The 26,428-nt window shown below is 45.6% G+C and overlaps 1 protein-coding gene across 5 annotated transcripts in view; it reads left to right on the top strand.

Annotated features, from left to right (window-relative positions):
• The window catches only part of ZNF445 (zinc finger protein 445), a 40,299-nt gene extending 14,165 nt beyond the window's left edge, over window positions 1-26,134 (top strand). For 2 of the 5 annotated variants that reach the window (XM_008961516.5, XM_055109758.2), the window contains exons 2-8: window positions 5,220-5,340; window positions 7,895-8,470; window positions 12,123-12,291; window positions 12,643-12,737; window positions 13,032-13,158; window positions 13,982-14,092; window positions 14,866-26,134. In XM_008961516.5, the coding sequence (XP_008959764.1) occupies window positions 8,042-8,470; window positions 12,123-12,291; window positions 12,643-12,737; window positions 13,032-13,158; window positions 13,982-14,092; window positions 14,866-17,030 (3,096 nt within the window). In that variant the 5' untranslated portion in view covers window positions 5,220-5,340; window positions 7,895-8,041 and the 3' untranslated portion in view covers window positions 17,031-26,134. The remainder of the gene's footprint in view (window positions 1-5,219; window positions 5,341-7,894; window positions 8,471-12,122; window positions 12,292-12,642; window positions 12,738-13,031; window positions 13,159-13,981; window positions 14,093-14,865) is intronic. The other 3 variants (XM_063602763.1, XM_057301699.2, XM_008961515.5) reach the window with 3 other exon arrangements.
• Window positions 26,135-26,428: the final 294 nt, after the last annotated feature.

Genomic DNA, 26,428 nt, shown 5'->3' with positions numbered 1-26,428 from the left:
TCTGATACCCCAAAACTCAAAACCATCAGATAACACAACGCAAAACAGAACAGAGCCTTTGATTTTGAAAGGGATCTATCAGTTTTTAATTCCTGTGGTTTCATGAGGAAAACAGAGGTGGTTTGTTTGTTTGTTTCCCCCAAAACGGGGTCTGTGGTGCCTCCTCTGTTTTTCCCAACGAGTCCCAGGCTACTAGAAGTTATCTTAGGGCCTCTCATCTGTGCATTAAGAGTGGCAAGACAGGCTGGGCTCAGTGGCTCACACCTGTAATCCCAGCACTTTGGGAGGCTGAGTCAGGCAGATCACCTGAGGTCAGGAGTTCAAGACCAACCTAGCAACATGGTGAAACCCCATCTCTACTAAAAATACAAAAATTAGCTGGGTGTGGTGGCAGATGCCTGTAATTCCAGCTACTTGGGAGGCTGAGGCAGAAGAATCTCTTGAGCCTGGGAGGCAAAGGTTGCAGTGAACTGAGACCGTGCCATTGTACACCAGCCTGGGAAACAGATTGAGACTCTGTCTCACACACACACACAAAAAAAAAAAAAAAAGAAAAAAATAATTCAGTCGACTGAGAAGAAAAAATCTTTTTCCAGAAAAACAAGTTCCAAGAAGAAGAAAAAAAAGGCCTTTTAAATATACCTACAGCTTGTTTATCCACTTTTAATTAAGCTTTTAACCATAGCACTCTTAAAAAAAATTCTTTAAAATTTTTTTATTACCCAACTTTAGCCATACTAAGGATGGCCAATATTTTTGGCTTTTGAATTTTACCACAGGTAACTTCCCACATGAAATTAATCAGTTTTCACTAAGGTTGTAACTTAGCCATGGACACACAGGTGTCTCAAAGAGATGGTAAGCAGTTTCTTTTCTTTTTTTTTTTTTCTTTTTTTTTCAAGATTTAGAATCTCCCCCAGGGTAGTTTAGAGAAAGGAAAATTCAAGATAGGAAATCAGAAACTATCCATGGGTGGGTGGGGAACCTCAATAAATGGCAAAGTTACATAAATAAAAAACCAGACAGGAATCATTCTGGAAGCCAAGAATAGAATCCAGGCTGCCATTGTCGAAAAGCAAAGCCTTAGCTACTGAGTTAGAGCAATGAGCGGTTTCTACTGTTCTTCCCAGAAGGAGGCTGGAGAAGCCAATTTCAAGCTTGCAAAGGCTTTTAACTACTCAAGATAATTTTTAGGGCTACCTATGACATGAGCCTCAAAATTCCTGTCCTCTGGATGGCGGAAACCAAGAGAAAGTATCCCTACATTGTCACAAGGTTAAGCTCTTGAGGACAGAAAACAAGACAAAGAAATTTCATACAATATTGGTTTCGGAGACCCGTAGCAAAGTAACTGTCCAGCCTGCTAGGCTGGCTTGAAAAGTGGACTTATAGGGGTCCTAAACCCACGTTCTATCTGTGATAGTCCTTTCTCCATTACAGAACACAGACAAATTCTTAGCACAAAGTACACCAGGTTTGCTACCGCCAAAGACTAGTTTCTATTAAACAAACCCTTGCAGAGAGACAAATAGTGACATTTACCATTTACCCAGACAGAGAGAGAGAGAGACCAGAAACTTGGCTGGTAAGCATTTCTTACCCTTTTTTGCCGGTATACCAGGTTTCTGGGCTCCCTTTCTCTGCATCTTCCAGAAGAATGGAGCAGGTTCTGATGACCCTGCTCACTGCACCATAGCTGTGGGGTTCAAGCCACTTTACAAGAGAAAGTCACTCTTTCCTGTTTTATGAAACCATAGGCAATATTCTTAATTTGCCCAACAGGCTGCATGGGGAACCGAATTAACATTTTCTATCCCAGCAAAACACACATAACAAAACAAACATTAGTCACCTTGTTCAGCACCCAAAGTCAACCTGACGAAGCTCAAACTTTTTCCCATTGGTCCCTGTTGTCTTTGATCCATACCAGGTGGGAAAGGACAACCTATGAATGGTAATTCACAATGGGGTCTCTGGGCAAGGGGAAGAGCAGATAGTCACCCCAAGAGACAGACCTGTTGAGCGTTGAGTCTTCTTTAGAGCTCATCGAATGTCACCAGACAAATAAGGAAGGTTCTTTTGAGTTAGGCCTGCTGGACTTCCATCAGCAACCCTCTGAGATCCCTTCCACATAAACACATGCAAAGATGAGACAGACAGAAAGCCTTCTAAATCAGATCCCTAACCAAGCTATCCTCCTATTCTCGGTCTGAGAAACCTCCTTGAAATCTTCCTGATTGAGTAGAAGTCTTCCAAACCAGGACTCTTCCTAGTGGTTAGAAGGAGCACTTCAGGAGCCGAACAGACACCCAGCAGTGGTGCTACAGACACAGACACCCCATGGTGGAGCTACAAACAGACACCCCGTAATGGGGCTACAGACACCACACCATAGGGGTACAGAAGCTGCTGGGAGAAGGAAGGAAGGCATTGGCAGCACCTAGGATACTCACCAATGCAGACACTCTGCAGTGGGGCTACAGACAGACACCCTGTGGTAGGGCTACAGTTAAGGGATCCCCCCAGGACTATTTCTCCATTGCTATTAAATCTGTGCACATGGGGTCAGCAGTGCCCCGCCAGTAGAGAGAGTACCAGAATCAGCCCCCAGTTCCAAAAGAACTAGGTGGCTGCTTGGGCTGGCTTCTGGATCCATCGCTGGAGTTGGGCCACTGAACCACGGGCAGGTAGCTACAAGGGCAGTCCTGGACAAGCCCCCAAATTTGTAACCGCCCAAGGAGTAAACTTTGCCTGCGGCTTAGACAGAGCTGATTCATCAAGACGGGAATTGCAATAGAGAAAGTAATTCACACAGTACTGGCTGTGCGGGAGACCAGAGTTTTATTACTCAAATCAGTCTCCCCAAGCATTCAGGGAGCAGAGTTTTTAAGGATAACTTGGTGGATGGGGGGGAAGCCAGTGAGCCAGGAGTGCTGATTGGTCAGAGATGAAATCATAGGGAGTTGCAGCTGTCTTCTTGTGCTAAGTCAGTTCCTGGGTTGGGGGCCACAAGATCAGATGAGCCAGTTTATTGATCTGGGTTGTGCCAGCTAATCCATCAAGTGCAGGGTCTGCAAAATATCTCAGGCATTGATCTTAGGAGCAGTTAGGGAGGGTCAGAATCTTGTAGCTTCCAGCTACATGACTCCTAAACCATAATTTCTAATCTTATGGCTAATGTTAGTCCTACAAAGGCAATCTAGTCCCCAGGCAAGAAGGAGATCTGCTTTGGGAAAGGGTTGTTACTCTCTATGTTTAAACTATTAGTTTCTCCCAAAGTTAGTTCCACCCGTACCCAGGAATGAACAAAGACAGCTTGGAGGCTAGAAGCAAGATGGAGTCAGTTAAGTTAGATCTCTTTCACTGTCTAAGTCATAATTTTGCAAAGGCGGTTTCACTTTTCTTTAGGCCTGTTGTTGGGCAAGTAGGTTGTTTTCAATGTTATGTTATAGAGTGCTCTAGTGTACACTCATGTAAATGTCTATATACCGTGCATCTATTTTTCCAGGGTAGATTCTTACTTTATTTCATTTTTCGATAGAAACGGAGTCTTGCTGTGTTGCCCAAGCTGGTCTTGAATTCCTGGGCTCAAGTGATCCTCCCATATTGGCCTCCTAAAGTGCTAGAATTACAGGTGTGAGCCACCACACCTAGCTCTCACAGTAGATTCTTAGAAGGAAAGTTCCTGGGGCATGAAGAATGTGCCTTTTTATTGTAAATCTTTAACTAGAATTCATTTTTTTGGTGTGTGGTTTTATTTGTTATTTAAATTTGGCTAGCCAGTTGTCCCAATGCAATTCATTGAATAGTCTAATCTTTCCCACTGATTTCTAATGCTGCCTCTATCATAGACCAAATATATATGTATGCATAAGCCCATGTCAGGATTCTGTATGTACTGTTTCTTCTATCTACTATTTGCATATTCCTTCAGTAATACTCAGTGTTTTCATTAATGTAGCTTTATAGTAAGCCTTAATATCAGGTAGAACAAATATTTTCACCTCTAAAAAGTTATCTTGGCTATTCTTGGCCTTTTAGTCATTTGCTTGAATTTTAGAATATGCTTATCAAGCCCTAAGAAGAGATGGTGGAATTTGGTTGGGATTTTATTAACCACACATTACCTTAGGAAGAATTGGCATCGTGAAAAGATTTGTCTTTCCATACTTAAGATTTATTCAGGTCTATTATGTCTTTTGTTTATCTTTTAAGATCCTGTACATTTTTTATTAGCTTTATTTCTGGGTGTTTTATTTTGTTGTTGTGTTGATTAATTTTCTGATTGTGTTGCTCAATTTATTTGGCAGAGCAGCTCACAAAACTCAGGGAAACACATTTATCAATTTATTATAAAGGATATTTTAAAGGATACAATAAACAACTAGATGAAGAGATACATAGGGGGAGGTCTGGCAGTGTTCTGGGTGCAGGAGCTTTTGTTCCTTTGGAGATGGAATGTGCCACTATCCTGGCACATGGATGAGTTCTTGTTCACTTTCCTGCAAGCCTCCACAAGTGCAGTTGTCCATAGCTCTCTGTACCCCATCCTCTTGGACCTTTTATGGAGACTTCATTGGATAAGCATGATTGAAGCATGGACAACCATGTAAAACGTGACTGGACAAAAAGAGTTTGATCTCATATTAATAGACTGAGTGGGGACATTCAGGCTGTCAGTTCAAATTCTTCTTGGCCTCTCTGCAGCATTTCTACTTACTGAGTATGAGGCAGGACTCCTGAAATGGGTATCTTATGACCTACAATCCGATACAATAGGTCAGAGAATTTACGGCCAGCAGAAAGACAGAAAAGGGGGAAGATGACTGTATATTTTTAGTTTCTGTGGCCTGCCTTGGGGAGAAAAAGGAGCAGGTGAAAGGAGGGGAAGAAAAGGTCAGAGAGAGGTGTTCTATTTTCTGAGCCCTGCTTCTGAGGCCTAAAACGCACCAATATTATAACAAAAGGCTGTCTTACCTTTATCACTCTGAAGTTCCAAAGCTGCTTTGGGAATCAAGGACAAAGGCCAAATAATTTAACAAAAGATATGCTTATTATTTTAGTCACTTGGGAAATAAGGGCTATGGGAGTTAGGAGCCATGAACCATGGATAAAAACCAATGTGTATATATATATCATAATATCACAGGTATCAGGCGTAAGAATTATTTGCCTCATCCTAGATCCTAAAGGTTTTCTCCTATGTTCTTTTTTTTGAGGTGGAGTCTCGCTCTTTCGCAAGGCTGGAGTGCAATGGCATGATCTCGGCTCACTGCAGCCTCCGCCTCCTGGGTTCAGGTGATTCTTCTGCCTCAGCCTCCCGAGTAGCTGGGACTACAGGTGCGTGCCACCATGCCCAGCTAAGTTTTGTATTTTTAGTGGAGATGGGGTTTCATCATGTTGACCAGGATGGTCTCGATCTCTTGACCTCGTGATCTGCCTGCCTTGGCCTCCCAAAGTGCTGGAATTACAGGTGTGAACCACTGTGCCCAGCCTCCTGGGTTGTTTTCTAAAAGTTGTATAGTTTTATGGCTTACGTTTAAGTCTGATCCTTTTTTTTTTTTTTTTTTTTTGAGACGGAGTCTTATTCTGTCGCCCAGGCTGGAGTGCAGTAGTGTGATCTTGGCTCACTGTAACCTCTACCACCCAGCTTCAAGCAATTCTCCTGCCTCAGCCTCCTGAGTAGCTGGGATTACAGGCGCATGCCATCACGCCCAGCTAATTTTTTTTGTATTTTTTGTATTTTTAGTAGAGATGGCGTTTCACTGTGTTGGTCAGGCTGGTCCCAAACTTCTGACCTCCTGATCCACACGCCTAGGCCTCCCAAAGTGCTAGGATTACAGGTGTAAGCCACCACACCCGGCCAAGTCTGATCTATTTTGAATTCAAGTGTACAGGAGGTGAGGTTTTGGTCAGTTTTCCTTATTTTGCTTTTAGATGTCCAATTGCTCCAGCAACATTTGGTGAGAAGACTACCCTTCCTCTTTTGAACTGCTTTTGCATCTTTATCAAAAATCGATTGGAGATCAGGCTTAGTGGCTCATGCCTGTAATCCCAGCTACTTAGGAGGCCGATGTGGGAGGATTGATCACTTGAGGCCAGGAGTTTGAGGTAACATAGGCCTCATCTCTAAAAATAATTTTTAAATTATCTGAGTGTGGTGTCACATGCCTGTAGTCTCACCTCCTCTGGAGGCTGAAGCAAGAGGATCGCTTGAGCCCAGGAGTTTGAGTCTGCAGTCAGCCATGATCACACCACTGCACTCCAGCCTGGGCAGCAGAAAGAGACCCTGTCTTTAAAAAAAAGAAAAAAAAAAATCAGTTGGGTGTATCACAGGTGTGGACTCCTCTACATAGTGATGTGATTCGTATAGCACAAGCTCCTTCCCCAGGTATGAAGAAACAAACATTCCTTCAGAGCCCGAAATATACTCCAGATAGTCCCTTTTTTGAGATGGAGTCTCGTTCTGTTACCCAGGCTGGAGTGTAGAGTGCAGTGCCACGATCTTGTCTCACTGCAAACCTCTGCTTCCCAGGCTCAAGCAATTCTTGTGCCTCAGCCTCCCGAGTAGCTGGGATTATAGGCACATGCCACCATGCCCAGCTGATTTTTTGTATTTTTTGTAGACCTGGAGTTTTGCCATGTTGGCCAGGCTGTTCTCAAACTCCTGACCTCAAGCAGTCCGCCCACTTCGGCCTCCCAAAGTACTACCTCCTGAAAGCGACTTGAACCCTTGGATACCACATTTTATGATGAATTATAAAAAGAAATACAAGAGTTGAGTGGGAAGCTGGATTAGTAGTTTTCAAATTATAATTTGTAACCCATTGTTGGGTCATAAAATCAACTAGGGGATTGGATTCTCAGGATTTTTTTGTTTTTGTTTTTGAATTGCTCATTTGAGATATTTTAAAATATTATAATAGCAAAATCACATTTGATATTTAAAAAGTCAGTTGGGCATTCTTGTGTGGTTCTGTTTCTGGTTTTTCTATTTTATTCCATTGACCTATGTGTCTCTTCCTCCACCAGTACTACACAGAATTGATTAATGTAGCTATAAGTCTTGAAATCAGGTAGACTGTTTTCAGACTGATCCCTCCCAATTTATTCTTCCTTGTCATACTTGTTTTTTGGTTTTGTTTGTTTGTTTGCTTGCTTGCTTGCTTGTTTTGAGACAGACTCTTGCTCTGTTGCCCAGGCTGGAGTGCAGTGGCACGATCTTGGTTCACTGCAACCTCTGCCTCCCGGGTTCAAGTGATTGTTGTGCCTCAGCTTCCCGAGTAGCTGGGATTACAGGCACGCACCACCATGCCTGGCTCATTTTTTGTACTTTTAGTAGAGACGGGGTTTCGCCATGTTGCCCAGGCTGGTCTCGAACTCCTGAGCTCAGGCAGTCCTCCCACCTCCGCTTTCCAAAGTGCTAGGATTACAGGTGTGAGCCACCATGCCTGACCTGTCATAATTTTAGCTATTCTAATTCCATTGCCTTTCCACATAAATTTATCTATGTCTACAAAAAATCTTGTTGAGATTTTGGTAGGATTTGCATTAGACCTGTAGATCAATTTGGAGAGAATTTACATCTTTACTTTGTCACATCTTCCAGTACATGCATATGGTATGTCTGTTCATTTATTTAGATCTTCTCTGACTTTTTTCATCATCCCTTTGTGTTTTTTACAAAGTTTTAATGTATAAGTTCAGTATATGTTTTATTGTGGGGTATTTTCTTAGCTTACTCCAGTAGGGGACAGCCTAGCTCTGGTCTGCTTGATACTGGCATATACCTCTGTGCAAACACTCTTCTTATATATACAAAGATGATCCCAACCAGCAGAATCCAACTGCACCACGTATAATGGACATTATTCTCTCATCCCCTCCTGCACAGAAATGCTGGTAATTTCAGTCACTTGCTGATGACTTCTGATGTCCCAGCAAATGTTGGCATTGTTGACTGCTGAGAAGATACTTCTGAGGACCCACGTCTAAGGTGGACTTGGCTCGCACTCTTCTGGTTAGTCCCTGAACAGGAGTGATGCCTCCAGGCAGGTGGCATGCTGCCTATCCAGCTCAGGCCCAGTCTTCGAGGGAGCGAGGGCGGCTTCAGACAGTAAAGAAGGAAGAAGAGGATGAAAGCTATACTCCAGTGCAGGCTGCCAGGCCACAGACTCTCAACCGCCCTGGCCAGGAGCTGTTCCGCCAGCTCTTCAGACAGCTTCGCTACCATGAGTCTTCAGGGCCCCTAGAAACTCTGAGCCGGCTCCGGGAACTCTGTCGCTGGTGGCTGAGGCCTGACGTTCTCTCCAAGGCACAGATCCTAGAGCTGCTGGTGCTGGAACAGTTCCTGAGCATCCTGCCTGGGGAGCTCCGGGTTTGGGTGCAGCTTCATAACCCTGAGAGTGGCGAGGAGGCTGTGGCCTTGCTGGAGGAGCTGCAGAGGGACCTTGATGGGACATCCTGGAGGGTGAGTGTTAGCAAGTGTGTGGTGCCCAGGGAACTCTGCCTGCTAGTGAGCCAGCTTGTCTGGGGATGGGGGTGGCCCTCTAAACTGTCAATATAGAGGAGTGCAGGGGAAGCCTTCCTTTCTTCCCATGGTACCTGAGCAGCTGAGAACGGGACCCTGAGCCATGGACCCTTTAGCAGGTATCCTTTCCTACCTTCCCAGAGGAATATCAGCTCCAGATAGGGTCAGCAAGTCTCCATAAATAACAGTAACTTCTGGGCACAGTGGCTCACACATGTAATCCCAGCACTTTAGGAGGCTGAGGTGGGAGGATTGCTTGAGGCCAGGAGTTCAAGCCAGCCTGGACAACATAGGGGGACCCCCCCACACTGTCTCTATACATAATTTAAAAATTAGGCCAGGCAGAGTGGCTCACACCTGTAATCTAAGCACTTTAGAGTCCAAGGTGGGCGGATTGCTTGAGTGCAGGAATTCGTGACCAGCCTGGGCAACATGGCAAAACCCTGTTTCTACAAAAATTAGCTGAACGTGGTAGCATGTGACTGTAGTCCCAGCTACTTGGGGGACTGAGGTGGGAGGATCACTTGAACCCAGGTAGGTCAAGGCTGCAGTGAGCCATGATTGCACCACTGCACTCCAGCCTGGGTGACACAGCAAGACCCTATCTCTAAACAAAAAAGCCCAGTAACTAGTCTTTGGACACAGTGGCTTACAGTATACAAAGTCCATCTCCACATATTATCTAATTTGACTTGAGACTAACCATAGCCCTGTAAAGTGGTGGGTGTTGGGACAGCATTTAGGGTTAGGGCTCTTGGCTTCTCAGTGGGAGAGTACATGTTAAAACTCAGAAGAGCGCTCTGCAGGCACCATGTAGCTTCCTTCTCAGTAAGCTTTTTTTTTTTCTTTTCTTTTCTTTTTTTTTTTGAGGCGTAACCCACCACTCCCAGCTAATTTTGTTTGTATTTTTAGTAGAGATGAGGTTTTACCATTTTGGCCAGGCTGGTCTCAAACTCCTGACCTCAGGTGATCCATCCGCCTTGGCCTCCCAAAATGCTGGGATTACAGGTATGAACCACTATGCCCAGCCCTTCTCACTAAGCTTTTGAGGACCTTTTCTATGTGTGTGAGATGGGAGGCAGGGAAGATGGTCATGAGTGCTGAGGGGCAGTGCTGGGCTGAGAAATAGGAAGACCTCGATTTTAGACTTCATTCCACAACCTCAACATCTGTGGCCACATAGTTGTACCTTTCAGAGCCTCTGTTCATTGAGAAGAAAATGCAGAAATGGTTTAATCGTGAGAATTTGTTCGGTAAATATTCAAGTGCTTATCATGTGCCTGGCCCTGGCAGAGTTGGCAGTCCCAGGCCTGGCAGGAGAGCGGCAGCTGGTCAGTTCAAGTGCGTTCGTTCTTCCTGCCCTTCTCTTGCACACCGGGGAGCTGATGCTTCCTGTATTGTTACAGTTTTTTAAAAAAGCATTTATCACTTTTTTAAGGCTTCTTTAAAATTGTATTTATATAAAAATACATGATTCTGGCCAGGCGTGGTGGCTCACTCCTGTAGTGCTAGCACTTTGGGAGGCCAAGGCGGGCGGATCACTTGAGGTCAGGAGTTCGAGACTAGCCTGGCCAACATGGTGAAACTCCATTTCTACTAAAAGGGCAGAAATTAGCCGGGTGTGGTGGTGTGCACCTGTAGACCCAGCTACTCAGGAGGCTGAGGCAGGAGAATTGCTTGAACCTGGAAGGTGGAGGCTGCAGTGAGCTGAGATTGCACCAGTACAGTCTAGACTGGGCAACAGAACAAGACGCTGTCTAAAAAAAATTAAAAAAAAAAAAACAACATATATATAGACATACACTTTCATACATATACATATATATATGATTCTGCACACATAATTCATGTATAAATGAAAGTTGTGGCTTGGCGCGGTGGCTCACGCCTGTAATCCCAGCATTTTGGGAGGCCGAGGTGGCAGATCACAAGGTCAAGAGATCGAGACCATCCAGGCCAACATGATGAAAACCCATCTCTACTAAAAATACAAAAATTAGCTGGGCGTGGTGGTGTTCGCCTGTAGTCTCAGCTACTTGGGAGGCTGAGGCAGGAGAATTGCTTGAACCCAGGAGGTGGAGGTTGCAGTGAGCCGAGATCACGCCACTGCACACCAGCCTGGTGAAAGAGCAAGACTATGTCTGAAAAAAAAAAAAAAAAGATTTCTGAAACAAATTTGACATACTTGTCCCTAAAACTTTATTATAAAAATTAAATCAAGTAAGACATCAGGACATGGTCTACCAGCAGTAAATGGTAATAAATAGACACAGGGTATAACTATTAGAAAATATTTTTGCACAACATGGGGTACTATTTTAAAAAATTTAAAAGAGCATTTGTTAGTTTTACCAAAACAATGAAATGTTCAAAAGGACCTGATAATAATTTATAAAAGGAAATGAGGTACACAGTAGTTACAAAATCATGGCTTGGTTATATTCAGCTCATTTACAGCTAGATGTAATTTTAAAAATCCATGAAAACATTGCCACATGAGCAGAAAGGGCCTACCTGGTTGAAAGCTACTTAAAAGACAGTGGGGGCTGGGAGAAGCCCCCCAAATTTGCAAAATGAAGAGAAATGCTTTAAGATATATGTAAAGTCACAGAATCGTTCTATGGTTCAGCAAAATTATCGCAGTGTGAAAAACCAGGGCCCGAGAAAGTTTGTCCTTAAACTTGTTTTGCTGTGCTTCCATATTCTTTTTTTTTTTTAATTCTTCCTTTATTAGAAGAATAAAAAATGGGAGATAAATTATTGTGGTCAGTTCATCATCTTTAGTGTGTATCTCTGTATCAGATGATTAATGGCCTCAGGCTGAGATTTGTCCGTATTGGTATAGAGACTGTCTCGGCCACAGGACCAGAAAATCTCAAATTGTAGTTTCCTATACTCATCTCTATATGAGGGACAGCCTTGCCTCAGAGACCAGAGTTATTTGAAGTCTTAGGGCAAATGCTTCCTCTTTGTTGGTCTCTACTTAGATGGACACTGCCATTTTTTACACTGGAGACTTTCTTCTATGGTTCCATGGCTGACTCTAATGATTAGCATTGCCCCTCTATCAGTGTTATTATTAAAAACAAGTTTACAATTTGGGAGCTAGCCTGCCTCTTTGAGTTCACTTTGTACATCAGTGCCTAGAGCAGCACTTGACAGTAGATATTACTTGACTGTATCTCCACTGTGAACCATTATGAGTTTAATTCTCAGGAACTAGTTCTTTCTCTCTCATTTCTAAGTTATAGGCCTGGGGTGGGAGCTGAGGGGTAGTGGGAAGGTGGCACTGTGTCATCTGAGGCCTGACAAGAGTGCTGTACTGAGTTACCATGTGCTTCCTTGTGTTGAGCTGGAGTCTGTCTCTACCTGGACTCTCCCATGACTCTCATTAGAGCCCAAGGAGGCTGAGGTGGTTGGAGGTACCTCCCTGGGCGTTCTTCTTGCCCTTTCCTCCTGCCTGGAAGTAATAAAGGACCTGGCTTACCTATCCCTCGGCCTTTGTCCTTTAGAGATTGGTCATGTGGTCTCTTCTCTGAGTTTGCTTTCTGATTCCCAGAAAGATCCTCTCACAACATTTTCTTCTTGCCAGGACCCGGGCCCTGCCCAGAGCCCAGATGTGCATTGGATGGGTACAGGAGCCCTGCGATCTGCACAGATATGGTCCCTTGCTTCACCTCTCAGGAGCAGCTCTGCTCTGGGGGACCACCTGGAGCCTCCCTATGAAATAGAAGCACGTGACTTCCTGGCTGGGCAATCCGGTACTTGCTGCCTGGCCTTAAGACCCCAGCCTTATGCCACACTTCTTGCATTTCCTGTAGTGTTGTCTTTCCACATCTCTCCTCTCATGAGAATCTCCTTCTGTCCTGGCCCTTAGCTCTCTGTCCTCTCCATCCATTCTATAACCTATATGTGGCTTGCTCCTCCCCCATTACACCCCCCATCCCACTACCCCTTTCCTGGCCCCAGTAGACTGAGGACATGTGAGATGGGTATTTAACAACATTCTGTACCTGCTCATGGGTCCAGGAGTCCTCTACTGGGGGGAAGAGTGGGCTTCTCACTGGGCTGTCCAGAGCTGAGCCGCTCTCTCATGGCTTTTTCTCCTTCAGATACTCCTGCTGCCCAGATGCCTGCCCTTTTCCCGAGAGAGGGGTGCCCGGGAGACCAGGTAACACCAACCAGGTCCCTGACAGCCCAGCTCCAGGTGAGCCACAGAACATTTGGTCCTTCCTGATGTCCCCACGTCGCTGCCTAATGGGATAGTGCAGCTTCCCCATCCTGGGTTTCTCTGTCTAGTAATCTCACATCCAAAGACCCGTGTTCCAGAGACCAGATTATCCCCCTCAAGCCCAGAGGTCTTCTGCTGGGTGATGGTCTTCCCTTTCACCTTTGCCAGGTCCATCCTGCACTCACACAGAGCCAGTTTATTCCCCTTCTCTCCCTTTCCACCTCAAAGCTGGGAGCTGTGGACCAGCTCTAGGGCACAGTGTTTTTTCAGGAGACCATGACTTTCAAGGATGTGGAGGTGACCTTCTCCCAGGACGAGTGGGGGTGGCTGGACTCTGCTCAGAGGAACCTGTACAGGGATGTGATGCTGGAGAATTATAGGAACATGGCTTCCCTGGGTAAGTAATCGATATCCTCATGCTTCTATCCGTCTTTATTTCTGCCTTCTTGGGTTGTTCTGTGCTGCATAGAAAGGTACCTGACCTGGTTTTAGATCCTGGCTCTGTAACTGCTGACCAGATCACTTAATCTAGCATCTTGGTAGCCTCTTTTGAAAAATGGGGAGAATAATGCCTGCCATTCTGGATTATTGTAAAGATTAAAGGTGGCTGGGTGTGGTAGCTCACACCTGTAATCCCACCACTTCGGGAGGCCCAGGTGGGAAGATTGCTTGAGCTCAGGAGTTTGAGACCAGTCTGGGCAACATAGTGAAACCCCATCTCTACAAAAAATACAAAAATACAAGCATGTGGTACGCACGCCTGTAATCCCAGCTACTTGGGAAGCCGAGGCTGGAGAATTGCTTTAGCCCAGGAGGATGAGGCTGCAGTGAGCCAAGATCGCGCCACTGCACTCCAGCTTGGGTAACAGAGTGAGACCCTGTTTCAAAACAGACAAATAAAAACAACGGATTAAAGGTAATATGTTTTAAGTTCCTAGTCTGTTTAGACATTCAAAAAATGTTGGCTGATGTAACCAATTAAGTAGACGTGTGGTTCTCACCTCTGGAAAATTCTAGTAATCCTTTTGTGGGCAACTTCTATCAGTCTCTCTTATCTCTGCTCAGGGCTATTTGAAATGACTGGGCCTCCTTCGCTAGCTTCTGCTGCCTGCCTTCCTGGTCTTTCCCACCTTCCCACCAGGACTTCAGGCCCAGAGGTCCTGAAGAGTAGTTCTGTATCATCCATCTCCTTTCTCATGCCATTCTCTTCTCTTCTGCAGTGGGACCATTCACCAAACCTGCTCTGATCTCCTGGTTGGAAGCAAGGGAGCCATGGGGCCTGAACATCCAGGCAGCTCAGCCTAAGGGGAATCCAGTTGCTGCCCCTACAGGTGAGTTCCAGAGAACCTGCCAGGTCCTGCTCCTCCTGCTTTTACTTTTCTCTTTCTTAAGGTCAGTTACATCACTGGGAATTTACTCCATTGTTTGCTGGAAGGAAGATCTTTAACAGTGTTGGTAAGGGTGCTTGGGCCACTGGGTCTCTTCCATCCTGGCTGGCCTCCGAGAGGTCATTCATTTCCGGCCATGTCTATTCTCCTGTCCCCTTCTCACAGCAGCCCTCTCAATAATAGTTCTTGCCTGCTGGAGGGCTTCACTGTTCCTGTCTTTCACTCACTGATGCTCCTCCTCACTCCTGGCCTGCACTTCTGCTGAACTCCTGTACTCACCCCTTTCTGCTCTTAGGAGCCCTCATCCCACTCCTGTTCTTTCTTTTCTTGGTCCTTCTTTTTGTAATAGGCTGATCTCCAGCCCTTTCAGCCAAGTGCTCCTTGGAGCCCCACCCCTTGGCTTTTGGATACCTTTCTATAATGCCATGATTTTTCTCCCACTCTGGCTGTTTAACACTTTCTTCTTAATCCTTTTTATTTCCCTGCTGGATGTGACGTCTGCATATCTCTAGCTGCCCTGCCCATCTTGCTTTTCTCCTCCCTTCCCTGTAATCTGGGATAATCTTCCATGTTTTGCCTTATGTTTGACTATTTTATAAAGGTATTGGCCGTCAGGCAAAAGCCTCACCACCCAGACATTTTATTGCCCTTTGGTGCTTTCTGCAGTTCCAAGTATGGGAAAAGAGTACATTCTCTTGTGTTATATTTTTTGTCAGGAGATGACCTCCAGAGTAAAACAAACAAATTCATCTTAAATCAGGAACCTTTGGAAGAAGCAGAAACCTTAGCTGTGTCATCAGGATGTCCTGCGACAAGTGTTTCTGAGGGAATTGGGCTCAGAGAATCTTTTCAACAGAAGAGCAGGCAGAAGGATCAATGTGAAAATCCCATACAAGTAAGAGTTAAGAAAGAAGAGACCAATTTCAGTCACAGGACAGGAAAAGACTCTGAAGTATCAGGAAGTAATAGTCTTGACTTAAAACATGTTACATATTTGAGAGTTTCTGGAAGAAAGGAATCCCTTAAACATGGCTGTGGCAAACACTTCAGAATGAGTTCACACCACTATGACTACAAGAAATATGGGAAGGGGCTCAGACACATGATTGGGGGCTTCAGCCTACATCAGAGAATTCATAGTGGACTGAAAGGGAACAAAAAGGACGTGTGTGGAAAAGACTTCAGCCTTAGCTCTCATCACCAACGTGGGCAGAGTCTTCACACAGTGGGGGTGTCATTTAAGTGCGGTGACTGTGGAAGGACTTTCAGTCATAGCTCCCATCTTGCGTATCATCAGAGACTTCACACTCAAGAGAAAGCATTTAAATGTAGGGTGTGTGGGAAAGCCTTCCGGTGGAGTTCCAACTGCGCGCGGCATGAGAAAATTCACACTGGAGTGAAGCCTTATAAATGCGATTTATGTGAGAAAGCTTTCCGACGACTGTCAGCCTACCGTCTGCACCGAGAAACCCATGCTAAGAAGAAATTTCTTGAATTGAATCAGTATAGGGCAGCTCTCACCTACAGCTCAGGGTTTGATCATCATTTGGGAGACCAAAGTGGGGAGAAACTCTTTGACTGCAGCCAGTGCAGGAAATCCTTCCACTGTAAGTCATATGTTCTTGAACATCAAAGGATTCACACCCAGGAGAAGCCCTATAAATGTACCAAATGTAGGAAAACCTTTAGATGGAGATCAAACTTTACTCGTCATATGAGGTTGCATGAGGAGGAAAAATTCTACAAACAAGATGAATGTCGTGAAGGCTTCAGGCAATCTCCTGACTGCAGTCAGCCCCAGGGTGCTCCTGCTGTGGAGAAAACATTTCTGTGTCAGCAGTGTGGGAAAACTTTTACTAGAAAGAAAACTCTCGTTGACCACCAGAGAATTCACACAGGTGAGAAACCTTACCAGTGTAGCGATTGTGGGAAGGACTTTGCCTATAGGTCAGCCTTTATTGTTCATAAGAAGAAGCATGCCATGAAAAGAAAACCTGAGGGCGGGCCATCTTTTAGTCAGGACACAGTGTTCCAGGTTCCTCAGAGCAGTCACTCCAAAGAGGAGCCCTACAAATGCAGCCAGTGTGGCAAGGCCTTCCGCAATCACTCATTCCTCCTCATCCATCAGAGAGTTCACACTGGAGAGAAGCCATATAAGTGCAGGGAGTGTGGGAAAGCCTTCAGATGGAGTTCCAATCTCTACCGACATCAGAGGATTCACTCTCTTCAAAAACAGTATGATTGCCATGAAAGTGAAAAGACTCCAAATGTGGAGCCAAAAATCCTCACTGGTGAGAAACGTTTTTGGTGTCAAGAATGTGGGAAAACCTTTACACGTAAAAGAACCCTTTTAGATCATAAGGGAATACACAGTGGAGAGAAGCGCTATAAATGTAATCTATGTGGGAAATCTTATGATAGAAACTATCGCCTTGTTAACCATCAGAGGATCCACTCTACAGAGAGACCTTTCAAATGTCAGTGGTGTGGGAAAGAGTTCATTGGGAGACATACCCTTTCCAGTCACCAGAGGAAACACACTAGAGCAGCACAGGCTGAACGTAGCCCGCCTGCACGGTCTTCCTCTCAGGACACAAAGTTGAGATTACAGAAGCTAAAACCAAGTGAAGAGATGCCCCTCGAAGACTGCAAAGAAGCTTGCAGCCAGAGCTCCAGGCTCACTGGACTCCAGGACATAAGCATTGGGAAAAAGTGCCACAAATGCAGCATATGTGGGAAAACTTTTAACAAGAGTTCACAACTCATTAGCCACAAGAGATTTCATACTCGAGAGAGGCCCTTCAAATGCAGCAAGTGTGGAAAGACCTTCAGGTGGTCTTCGAACCTGGCTCGGCATATGAAAAACCATATTAGAGATTAGCCTGGGACCTGACAGTGACAGTGGGGGGTGGGTTCTCAGTCCCCTGCTAGAGAACCCTTAATTATAGGCATTGTGGAGTAACTTTGATAAAGGGCCCAGCCCTTTCTGTTTTGGAAGCTAGTGACAGAATCCCAAGGATTTGAAAGCTCGGGGAGTCCCCAGCCTGCCTGCTAGGATGTGACGCTGGGGAAGTGCAGCACCATGTTCTTTGGAGCCCTTCTGGAGACTCCGGCCCCTAGGAGTGGCCTCTGCACCATAGCCTGCGGCTCCCCTATTCAGGTCTCCTTCCACAACTCTGAAGAGAGAGACCACTGCCCTTTGTGGTTGGACAGAATATCTGTGGCATCATGGGCTATGGCTGCTGGAAAGGGGCCAGTGGGATCCTAGATTTATCTTCAAGTTTGGCCTGTGGCCATGCCTATTCTGTTGACTTTAAAAGCAGCAGCATCAAGAACTCCTAGCCTTCCCAAATGCCCCCTGGGGAGTTCTGGCTGGGGCTTCAGCCTTCCTGGCTGGCTTTTGGATATCTGCTAGGGGGTTAGAGTGGTCTCAGCGGCAGGTGGAGGAGAGCAGGATGCTGGGCTCAAGCGCTTGGTGTGTGGATCTCTACCAGTACCCTGTTGCCATCCCCATCCCACAGGCCTGCATAGGCAGCAGCGGTCCATCTGTTTAACAGAAATGTGCTGAGCACTCCCATACACCAGGCGCTGGTGTGTTTGCCAGAGACCCAGCAGGGACCAGAACAGATGAAAATCCTGCCATCTTGGATCTTTACAGATGACAAACAAATGGGATACGCAGTATTCTGGATGGTGATGTGTGTAGTGGACAAAGTGAATCAGAGAAGAGTCAGAGGGAGTGCTGGATTGGGAGATCAATCGTGATTTTAGATAGTCTGGTCAGGGAGGGCCTCAACTGAGAAGGTGAAATGTGAGCAAAGACCTGAAGGAAGCCAGGGAGGTAGCAGGTAGCTCTCTAGGGAGAGTTGCAGGCAGAGGAGATTGGGTCTTGACTGGTGTCCTCAGGAAGGAAGCCCCTGGGATGGAGTGCAGGGAGCCAGCTGGAAGGGAAGGAGAGGGGCCAGGGAGGCCACAGGCCCGGCCATATGAGCATCATGGGTCATTACGGGGGCTTGAGCTGGCTCAGAGGGAGGCAGGGAGCTTTTGGACAATTTTGAGTTGAGGAGTGATGTGGTTTGAATCTGAATTATATTTTATAAGGGTTAACCACAGATCCAAGGACTCAGTAAAATGGGACGGGTGAAAGCCTTCTCATGCAGTTACCCTTGCTGCCAGTTCCCATAAATCAGACTCCTCCCCACTCCATTTCTGAATTTTCTATAGGATCCTCGGCCTCAGCAGATATAAACGCTTACCATTGTTGTGTTCATGTCTCTAGCCCCTGCACACTGCAGGCCCCTCTCAGCTTCACATACACCTCTCCATGTATGAGATCTGGTGCTAGCAATCAGATTCAACCCGAAGGAACATGTGCATGTGCCTGCTGCTCTCAGGAGAAAAGGCGGCCTGTTCTGGGAGGAGCTCCCTCACTGGCCCACCCACTTGTGTTGAAGCAAAAAGCAAGAATCAATTACTTAAAGGCAAAGGAGTGATATTGCTAAAGCATGTGAGTAATCATTGCTTCTGATTATTGAGGAGGTCAGATTATAAATGAAAGGATAAAATGTTTTAATAGTAGAGCAGTGTCCTGACTATAGGGGCCCGTTCATGGAGCTGGTCATTTCTTGAAATGAGAAGAAACCAACCTGGAAGATGTCTTTTTCAGTAGAGTATGGGATAATCTTACCTGCTCTGGATTGCCATGAGCAGGTGAAAATGAAGGCTCTGATATTGTGTGGTGGTGTCACGGGATGGTGGGGGCGGGGCAGAAGTCTCCTGTTGGTGTTCTGATGCCTGTTCAGCTTTGTCCTCAGGAAGGTTTGGTCATCTTGGTTCTGCCATCCTCTTGCCTTCCTACGGCAGCAGCTGTTCATGGCACTGAAGATGTCCCTTCACTGTCCCAAAACCGGCACTAGAAGTGGCTGGGCAGGGGGGCCAGAGTCATAGGAAGGGTCTTGGAGTCATCAGATCTGGGTTCCAGGCATGGTGTGCCTTTTCTTGGCAGGATTGATCTTGAGCAAGTCAATGAACCTCTGCATCAATTTCCTTATGTGTGAAGTTAGAGTGCTTGGCTGTGCTACCTGATTCCTGAGATTGGTGAAAGAGGGCTTGGTTTACCAAGGCTCTCCATCAGGTGGTTGACCTCTAGGACCAGGGCCCTCTCAGAGGTGCAGCTTCCATGTCAGTTGGTGTTATAACCATGGAAATGTCCCTTTCCAATCAAACTTTTAGCACCCCTTTCCCCCCATCTCTAGTCCCTTTGCCACAGGATACCTTGTAAAGTTCCTGCCCCAGTATAGGGATATTTTTACTGTCTTTTTTATTTTTTGAGACAGGGTTGCCCAGGGTGGAGTGCAGTGGTAGGATCACAGCTCACTGCAGCCTTGACCTCCCAGGCTCAGGTCCCATCTGAGCGTCCCGAGTAGCTGGGGCTACAGGTGTGTGCCACCCTGCCAGCTAATTTTTTATATTTTTTTGTAGAGACAAAAGTTTTATTTTTTTTTCCCATGTTGCTCACGCTGGTCTCAAACTCCTGGGCTCAAGCAATCCACCCACCTCTGCCTCCCAAAGTGCTGGGATTACAGGCGTGAGCCACTGTGCCTGACCTGTCATTTTTATAGAATGAAATATGCTTATTTCTAAACATTCTAATCAAATTTTAAAATGTGCAAAGAATGAAGTGAAAAACGGAATTTTTTTTTTTTTTTTTTTTTTTTGATACGGTGTCTCACTCTGTCACCCAGGCTAGAGTGCAGTGGCACGATCTCCGCTCACTGCAAGCTCTGCCTCCCAGGTTCACACCATTCTCCTGCCTCAGCCTCCTCAGTAGCTGGGACTACAAGTGCCTGCCACCACGCCCGGATTATTTTTTATATTTTTAGTAGAGACGGGGTTTCACTGTGTTAGCCAGGATGGTCTCGATCTCCAGGATGGTCTCGATCTCCAGGATGGTCTCGATCTCCTGATGTCGTGATCCACCCGCCTCGGCCTTCCAAAATGCTGGGATTACAGGTGTGAGCCACTGTGCCCGGCCAAAAGAACAGAAATTATTTTATCCTGAAGTAAGCTGTTTATATTTGGGATTATACTGAACCTACTTGTCCAATAACCTGAGTTTTCAAATAATTTTAGTTCTATAAGTACTATAATTATATAAATATTAATGAATTCAGATTAGCTGAAAGGAAAAAAGTAGAAGCCTGACTACTTGGTGCTAACTACTAAAGATTTTGGCAGAATCAATGTTGGATTTGGCTTTCCTGTCCCTTCCCCATGCCAGCCCCCCAGAGTGTTCTGCCTTGTGCTGCCTCCCTTCACCTGGAGTGCCACACCCCTCTCTCTGCCAGTTCAGCTCTTCATTCTTCAAGGCCTGACCTTGTCTGACCCTTGTGCCTCTAAACCCGTGGCCCCACCTCTCTTGGTTCCTATGTCAGGTGATGTTTGTGTTTTTGGTTATGCCCATCTCCATAGCCAGACCAAGCACTCTGGAAGCCAGGGTTGGGTGCTTATTTATCTGTTTGCCATGCAGAAAAGATCTTGCACAAAATTACCTCTGTTAAGGAATCTGAAGCTGAATTTAGTTTGGCTGAGTCAGGGTTGGGGTTTTTTTAAGGGGCTGTGGGGTGAAATGTTGACTGGAAGCCACCCACAAACACACACCTGCTGGTTAGGAACCCGGCTGTGGGTGGTTCTGAGCTGTTTGGCTTCAGTTGACAGTTTCTGATTGCCCTGAGCACCAGGTCTCATCTTGCATCTCATCCTGGCCTGGAGAACATTCAGGTTCCTTCCAACCCTTCCCACCTTTCCCCCACTCCCTTGGAGGAACTGAAGTTGGGGTTGAGGAGAGCCAGATGGCTGGAGTGGGTATTTGAAGGTCTTTCTGTCACCTGTTCAGTGTGGTCTGCCCCACCCCTGCTGACCAAGACTGACTGAAATGTAAAATAATACAGACCATCTCACACTCAGCTGGCACATTTTTGAAAGCCCAAGTGTGGGTAAGTGCGTGGAACAACGATAATTCACACTGCTTTATGAGTAGAAATTGTGAGAAATATTGTACCAGGCAATTTGCAAAATCTTGGAAGGTTGTGTGCACTTAACCACCCAGCAACTACTCCTGGATGCATCCTAGAGAAGTGCCATGTGAACAGAGAATGATTTTAAGACTTCACTGAAGTATTGTTTAGGTAGCAAGATTGGGAAAAGCCTGCATTTCATCAGCAGAAGAATGGATAAATAAATGGGTTGGTTTTGGTCCTTGGAAAGTGAATATGAAAGAGTTATGTCTCAACACAGATAGATGAAAAATTATGCTGAGAAAGTTGGTGAAGCTACATACAAGGTACCCTTAGTGTAAAGTTAAGCATACTGTGTACCTGTGGGCACGTTACTTCAACTTGTTTTTCACTTTTTCTCTAAAATGGGATAGTAGTGGCAATCTCACAGGGTGATTGTGGGTGGGGGGGGTGGTCAATGAAGTAATGCATGTAAAATGCTTAGAATAGTGTCTAGCATGTAAGCATTGTGGACATATAGAAAGTGTTATTGTTTTGCACAGTAATCTATTTTCTGTGGATTCAAATAATATGAAATGAGTATAAAATCATGTATTGGAACGATGTGTGCAAGTCACCATTCTGCCTTCCTAAGGCAGGAGACCTGATGGATTTGGGGAGGGTACATGGGGGCTTCAGTTGTGTTTTGTTTTTTTCTAAAAATTGATGCAGAGGCATCACAATGTTAAGATTTAACAGGGTAGTGTGGTGGGTACTTTTTAACTGTTTGCTTAAAGTGTTTCAAAGTAAAAATATTTCTTAAGCATAGTCTCTGACATCTTATGACTTTATAGAAATCCCTGCCAGGTACATGATGTTACTTAGAGTGAGCCACCTAATCTTTCAAGGCTTCCATTTCCTCACCTGCAAAAATTGGGAGTGTCAGAGGCGGTTGAACCAGAGTGACTCCATCTTGAATAGGGAACTGGGTAAAATAAGGCTGAGACCTACTGGGCTGCATTCCCAGGAGGTTAGGCATTCCAAGTCATGGGGTGAGATAGGAGGTCAGCACAAGATACAGTCATAAAGACCTTGCCAATAAAACAGCATGTGGTAAAGAAGCCGGTCAAAACCAAGATGGTAATGAAAGTGACCTCTGGTTGTCCTCACTGCTGTAATTATACTGTAATTATAATGCATTAGCATGCTAACAGACACTCCCACCAGTGCCATGACAGTTTACAAACGCCATGGCAGGCCTGGCACGATGGCTCATGCCTGTAATCCCAGCACTTTGGGAGGCCAAGGCGGGCGGATTATGAGGTCAGGAGATCGAGACCAGCCTGGCCAACATGGTGAAACCCTGTCTCTACTAAAAAATACAAAAATTAGCTGGGCATGGTGGCACGTGCCTGTAATCCCAGCTACTTGAGAGGCTGAGGCAGGAGAATCTCTAGAACCCGGGAGTTGGAGGTTGCAGTGAGCCAAGATGGTGCCACTGCACTCCAGCCTGGGTGACAGAGCAAGACTCTGTCTCAAAAAAAAAAAATGCCATGGCAACATCAGGAAGTAACACTATATGGTCTAAAAAGGAGAGGAACCCTCAGTTCTGGTAATTGCTCACACCTTTCCCGGGAAACTTATGAATAATCTACCCCTTGTTTAGCATATAATCAATAAATAACCATAAAAATAGGCAACCAGCACCCCTTGGGGCTACTCTTCCTATGGAGTAGCCATTCTTTATTTCTTTACTTTCTTAATATTAACTACTTTCACTTTGTGGACTCGCCCGAATTCTTTTCTTGAGCAAGGTCCAAGAACTCTCTCTTGGGGACTGGATCACGACCGCTTTCTGGTAACAGGAGCAATACAAATGGCTATTAGTAAACGAATGCTTAAGTAACTCTAGTACATCTATGATGAAATACCAGGCCACAGTTTTTTTAAAAATGAGGATGTTCTCTATATACTGACGCACAATCACCAAGACATGCACTTTATAGGAAATTATAAGCTCCTCCTTGCCTAAATCTCCTTAATTTTGCTTAATAAATAACAAGTGAAGCCAGAAGCTGTAAACTCATAATTTTAATGAAGAAATGGGATCCAGAAGATGGAGATGTTTTTCATTCTTTATTAGATGAGGAAAAGGAGAGTAAATACTTGTATGCCAGCTACCACACCTTTTAAAGTTAATGTTAACCCTGCTAAGAACAGCAAGGAGATTTTATATCAGCCAGGTTTTAGTTGCCAGAAACCACACCAGTTATTTTAGCAAAGACCTTATAAAGAAGTGTACTATATTTAAGTAGCTAAAAAGGCAAGAAGAAAATGCCAAGGTGTCTTGGAGGTAGCAACTGCTAAGCAGCTGCCACCCCAGGACTGGGGGAGCTAGAATAGAGTCTCCCCATGTTTGACGTTTGTCTGCTAATAGCATTCAAGCTCTCCCCCTCAGTTTGCCCGGATCTGGACAAGCTGATAAGAAAGCCCAGCCATTTCCTCTTTGCGTCAGAGGGGAAGTTCAAACTGTGCAAACCCTGACTGTCACAAATGCACTGAGCTCTCATAACCACAACAAAAACCAGAGCCACTTGTCCGTCCTTTCACTGAAGCCCAACAGACTGGCGTGGGTGCCCGCTTTGCTTTCCCTAGAAGGCCTCATGTGAGTAGTAAACTTTTTCGTAACCTCTTGGTGTCTGCAGTGTCATCAGTTTCAACATCCGAACCAGTTTTGAGTGATGGTAGTTTATTGATCGCACCTCATATGGAGCAAAGTGCAAAGCAGGAACAAAGAGACGTGGCTAGAATTGTTGAAAGGTGGGAGATTGGAAGAGGGACCTTGTGGAGCTGAACTCAGACCTATGGTGGAGGAGTGGACTGCTGGGCTGACATAGTGTCTGTGCTCACGGAGGGGCCCTGTGGCCTTTGGATCTGTGCTTCTGTGGAGAGGTCCCAGCTACTAATGCTGGGGCAGGGAGCAGAAGAGAGGGTCACAATGAGACTTTGAGTGTTAGTTAACCACCTTTTGGCTGAAGAACATGTAATGGCCTTCCCTGAGGTATATGTCTTCCAAAAGTCCGCTGACGTTGCTCATGACCTATGGCCACCACTGCTTTTTGCGTTTTGCTTTTTTTTTTTTTTTTTTTTTTTTGAGACAAGGTCTCACCCTGTCACCCAGGCTGGAGTGCAGTGGCACGATCTCAGCTCACTGCAACCTCCACTTTCCCAGGCTCAAGCGATTCTCCAGCCTCAGCCTCCTGACTAGCTGGGACTACAAGCGTGCACCACCACACCCAGCTAATTTTTGTATTTTTGTAGAGACAAGGTTTGGCCATGTTGCCCAAGCTGGTCTTGAACTCCTGACCTCAAGTGACCCACCTGCCTCAGCTTCCCAAAGTGCTGGGATTACAGGTGTGAGCCACCATGCCTGGAGTCCTTTTTTTTTTTTTTTTTTATACTTTAAGTTTTAGGGTACGTGTGCACAATGTGCAGGTTAGTTACATATGTATACATGTGACATGCTGGTGCGCTGCACCCACTAACTCGTCATCTAGCATTAGGTATATCTCCCAATGCTATCCCTCCCCCCTGCCCCCACCCCACAACAGTCCCCAGAGTGTGATGTTCCCCTTCCTGTGTCCATGTGTTCTCATTGTTCAATTCCCACCTATGAGTGAGAATATGCGGTGTTTGGTTTTTTGTTCTTGTGATAGTTTACTGAGAATGATTATTTCCAACTTCATCCATGTCCATACAAAGGACATGAACTCATCATTTTTTATGGCTGCATAGTATTCCATGGTGTATGTGTGCCACATTTTCTTAATCCAGTCTATCATTGCCTGGAGTCCTTTTAAAAAAATTATTTTTTGGCCAGGCGTGGTGCCTCACACCTGTAATCCCAGCACTTTGGGAGGCTGAGGCGGGCAGATCACGAGGTCAAGAGATCGAGACCATGCTGGCTAACGCGGTGAAACCCCGTCTCTAGTAAAAATACAAAAAATTAACCGGGCGTGGCAGCGGGCGCCTGTAGTCCCAGCTACTCGGGAGGCTGAGGCGGGCAGATCACGAGGTCAGGAGATTGAGACCAGCCAGCCTGGCCAATATGGTGAAACCCCATCTCTATTAAAAATACAAAAATTAGCCGGGTGTGGTGGTGTGTGCCTGTAATCCTAGCTACTGGGGAGGCTGAGGCAGGAGAATCACTTGAACCCAGGAGGTGGAAGTTGCAGTGAGCCGAGATCGCATAACTGCACTCCAGCCTGGGCGACAGAGTGAAACTCTGTCTCAATTAAAAAAAAAAAAAGTGAAGTGCAAAATGTGACTGAGGAGATACAGTACTCTCCAAATTGCATAATTTTGCCAATTTTTATAGAAACCTGGGGAATCTGTAGAGATAGCGTCAGAAGCATTGGAACGAGAGCAACTCCATGTTGAATAGGGGCTGGGTAAAAGTGTCAGAGGTGTTTGAACCACAGCGACTCCATTTTGATTGAGGGCTGGGAAAATGAGGCTGAGACTTACTGGCCTGCATTCTCAGAAAGTTAGGCATTCCTACCCTCTAGGATTGAATTGGGACCCCTTTCCTGTAACATATTTCTAGTGACCACAGAAGGGGCTATAGTGCAGAAACGTTGACCCAATGGCTACCTTTGCGTAAGTGTTGGGGTCCTGTAACATATTTCTGGCAAACCACAGAAAGGATGATACTGAAGAAATCCCCCCAACCCCAAAGAAATAGACTGCAGCACTGATTGGACGACTTTGGGTAAGTGATGGTACCCGAGTAACAAATGGGATTGGGTTAGAGGCCCAACTTAGGGGAGTTGGAGTTTCTCCTAAGACAGAGTGAGTTAGAGGCCCCTCTTAATAAAAGGCAAGGACACTTGACTGACCTCAGGTTAGAGGTTACTCCATCCTACTCTGTCTATGGAGTAGCTGTCCTTTCACCACTTTACTTTCTTAATAAACTTGTTTTTGCTTTGCACTGCGGACTTGCCCTGAATCCTTTCTTGCACGAGATCCAAGAACTCTCTTAAGAGTCTGGATTGGGACCCCTTTCCTGTAACAAAATGAGGCTGAGACCTACTGGGCTGCATTCCCAGAAGGTTAAGGCATTCTAAGTCAGGGGATGAGATAGGAGATTGGCACAAGATCCAGGCCACAAAGACCTTGCTGATAAAACAGGTTGCAGTAAAGAAGCCAGCTGAAACCCACCAAAACCAAGACGGTGGTGAGAATGACCTCTGGTCATCCTCACTGCTACCCTCCCACCAGTGCC

The sequence above is a fragment of the Pan paniscus genome, chromosome 2 (assembly GCF_029289425.2).
Source record: "Pan paniscus chromosome 2, NHGRI_mPanPan1-v2.0_pri, whole genome shotgun sequence".
NCBI classification, from domain to species: domain Eukaryota; kingdom Metazoa; phylum Chordata; class Mammalia; order Primates; family Hominidae; genus Pan; species Pan paniscus.
The sequence above is the reverse complement of the archived record's forward strand: the minus strand, read 5'-3'. Positions and strand labels throughout refer to the sequence as shown.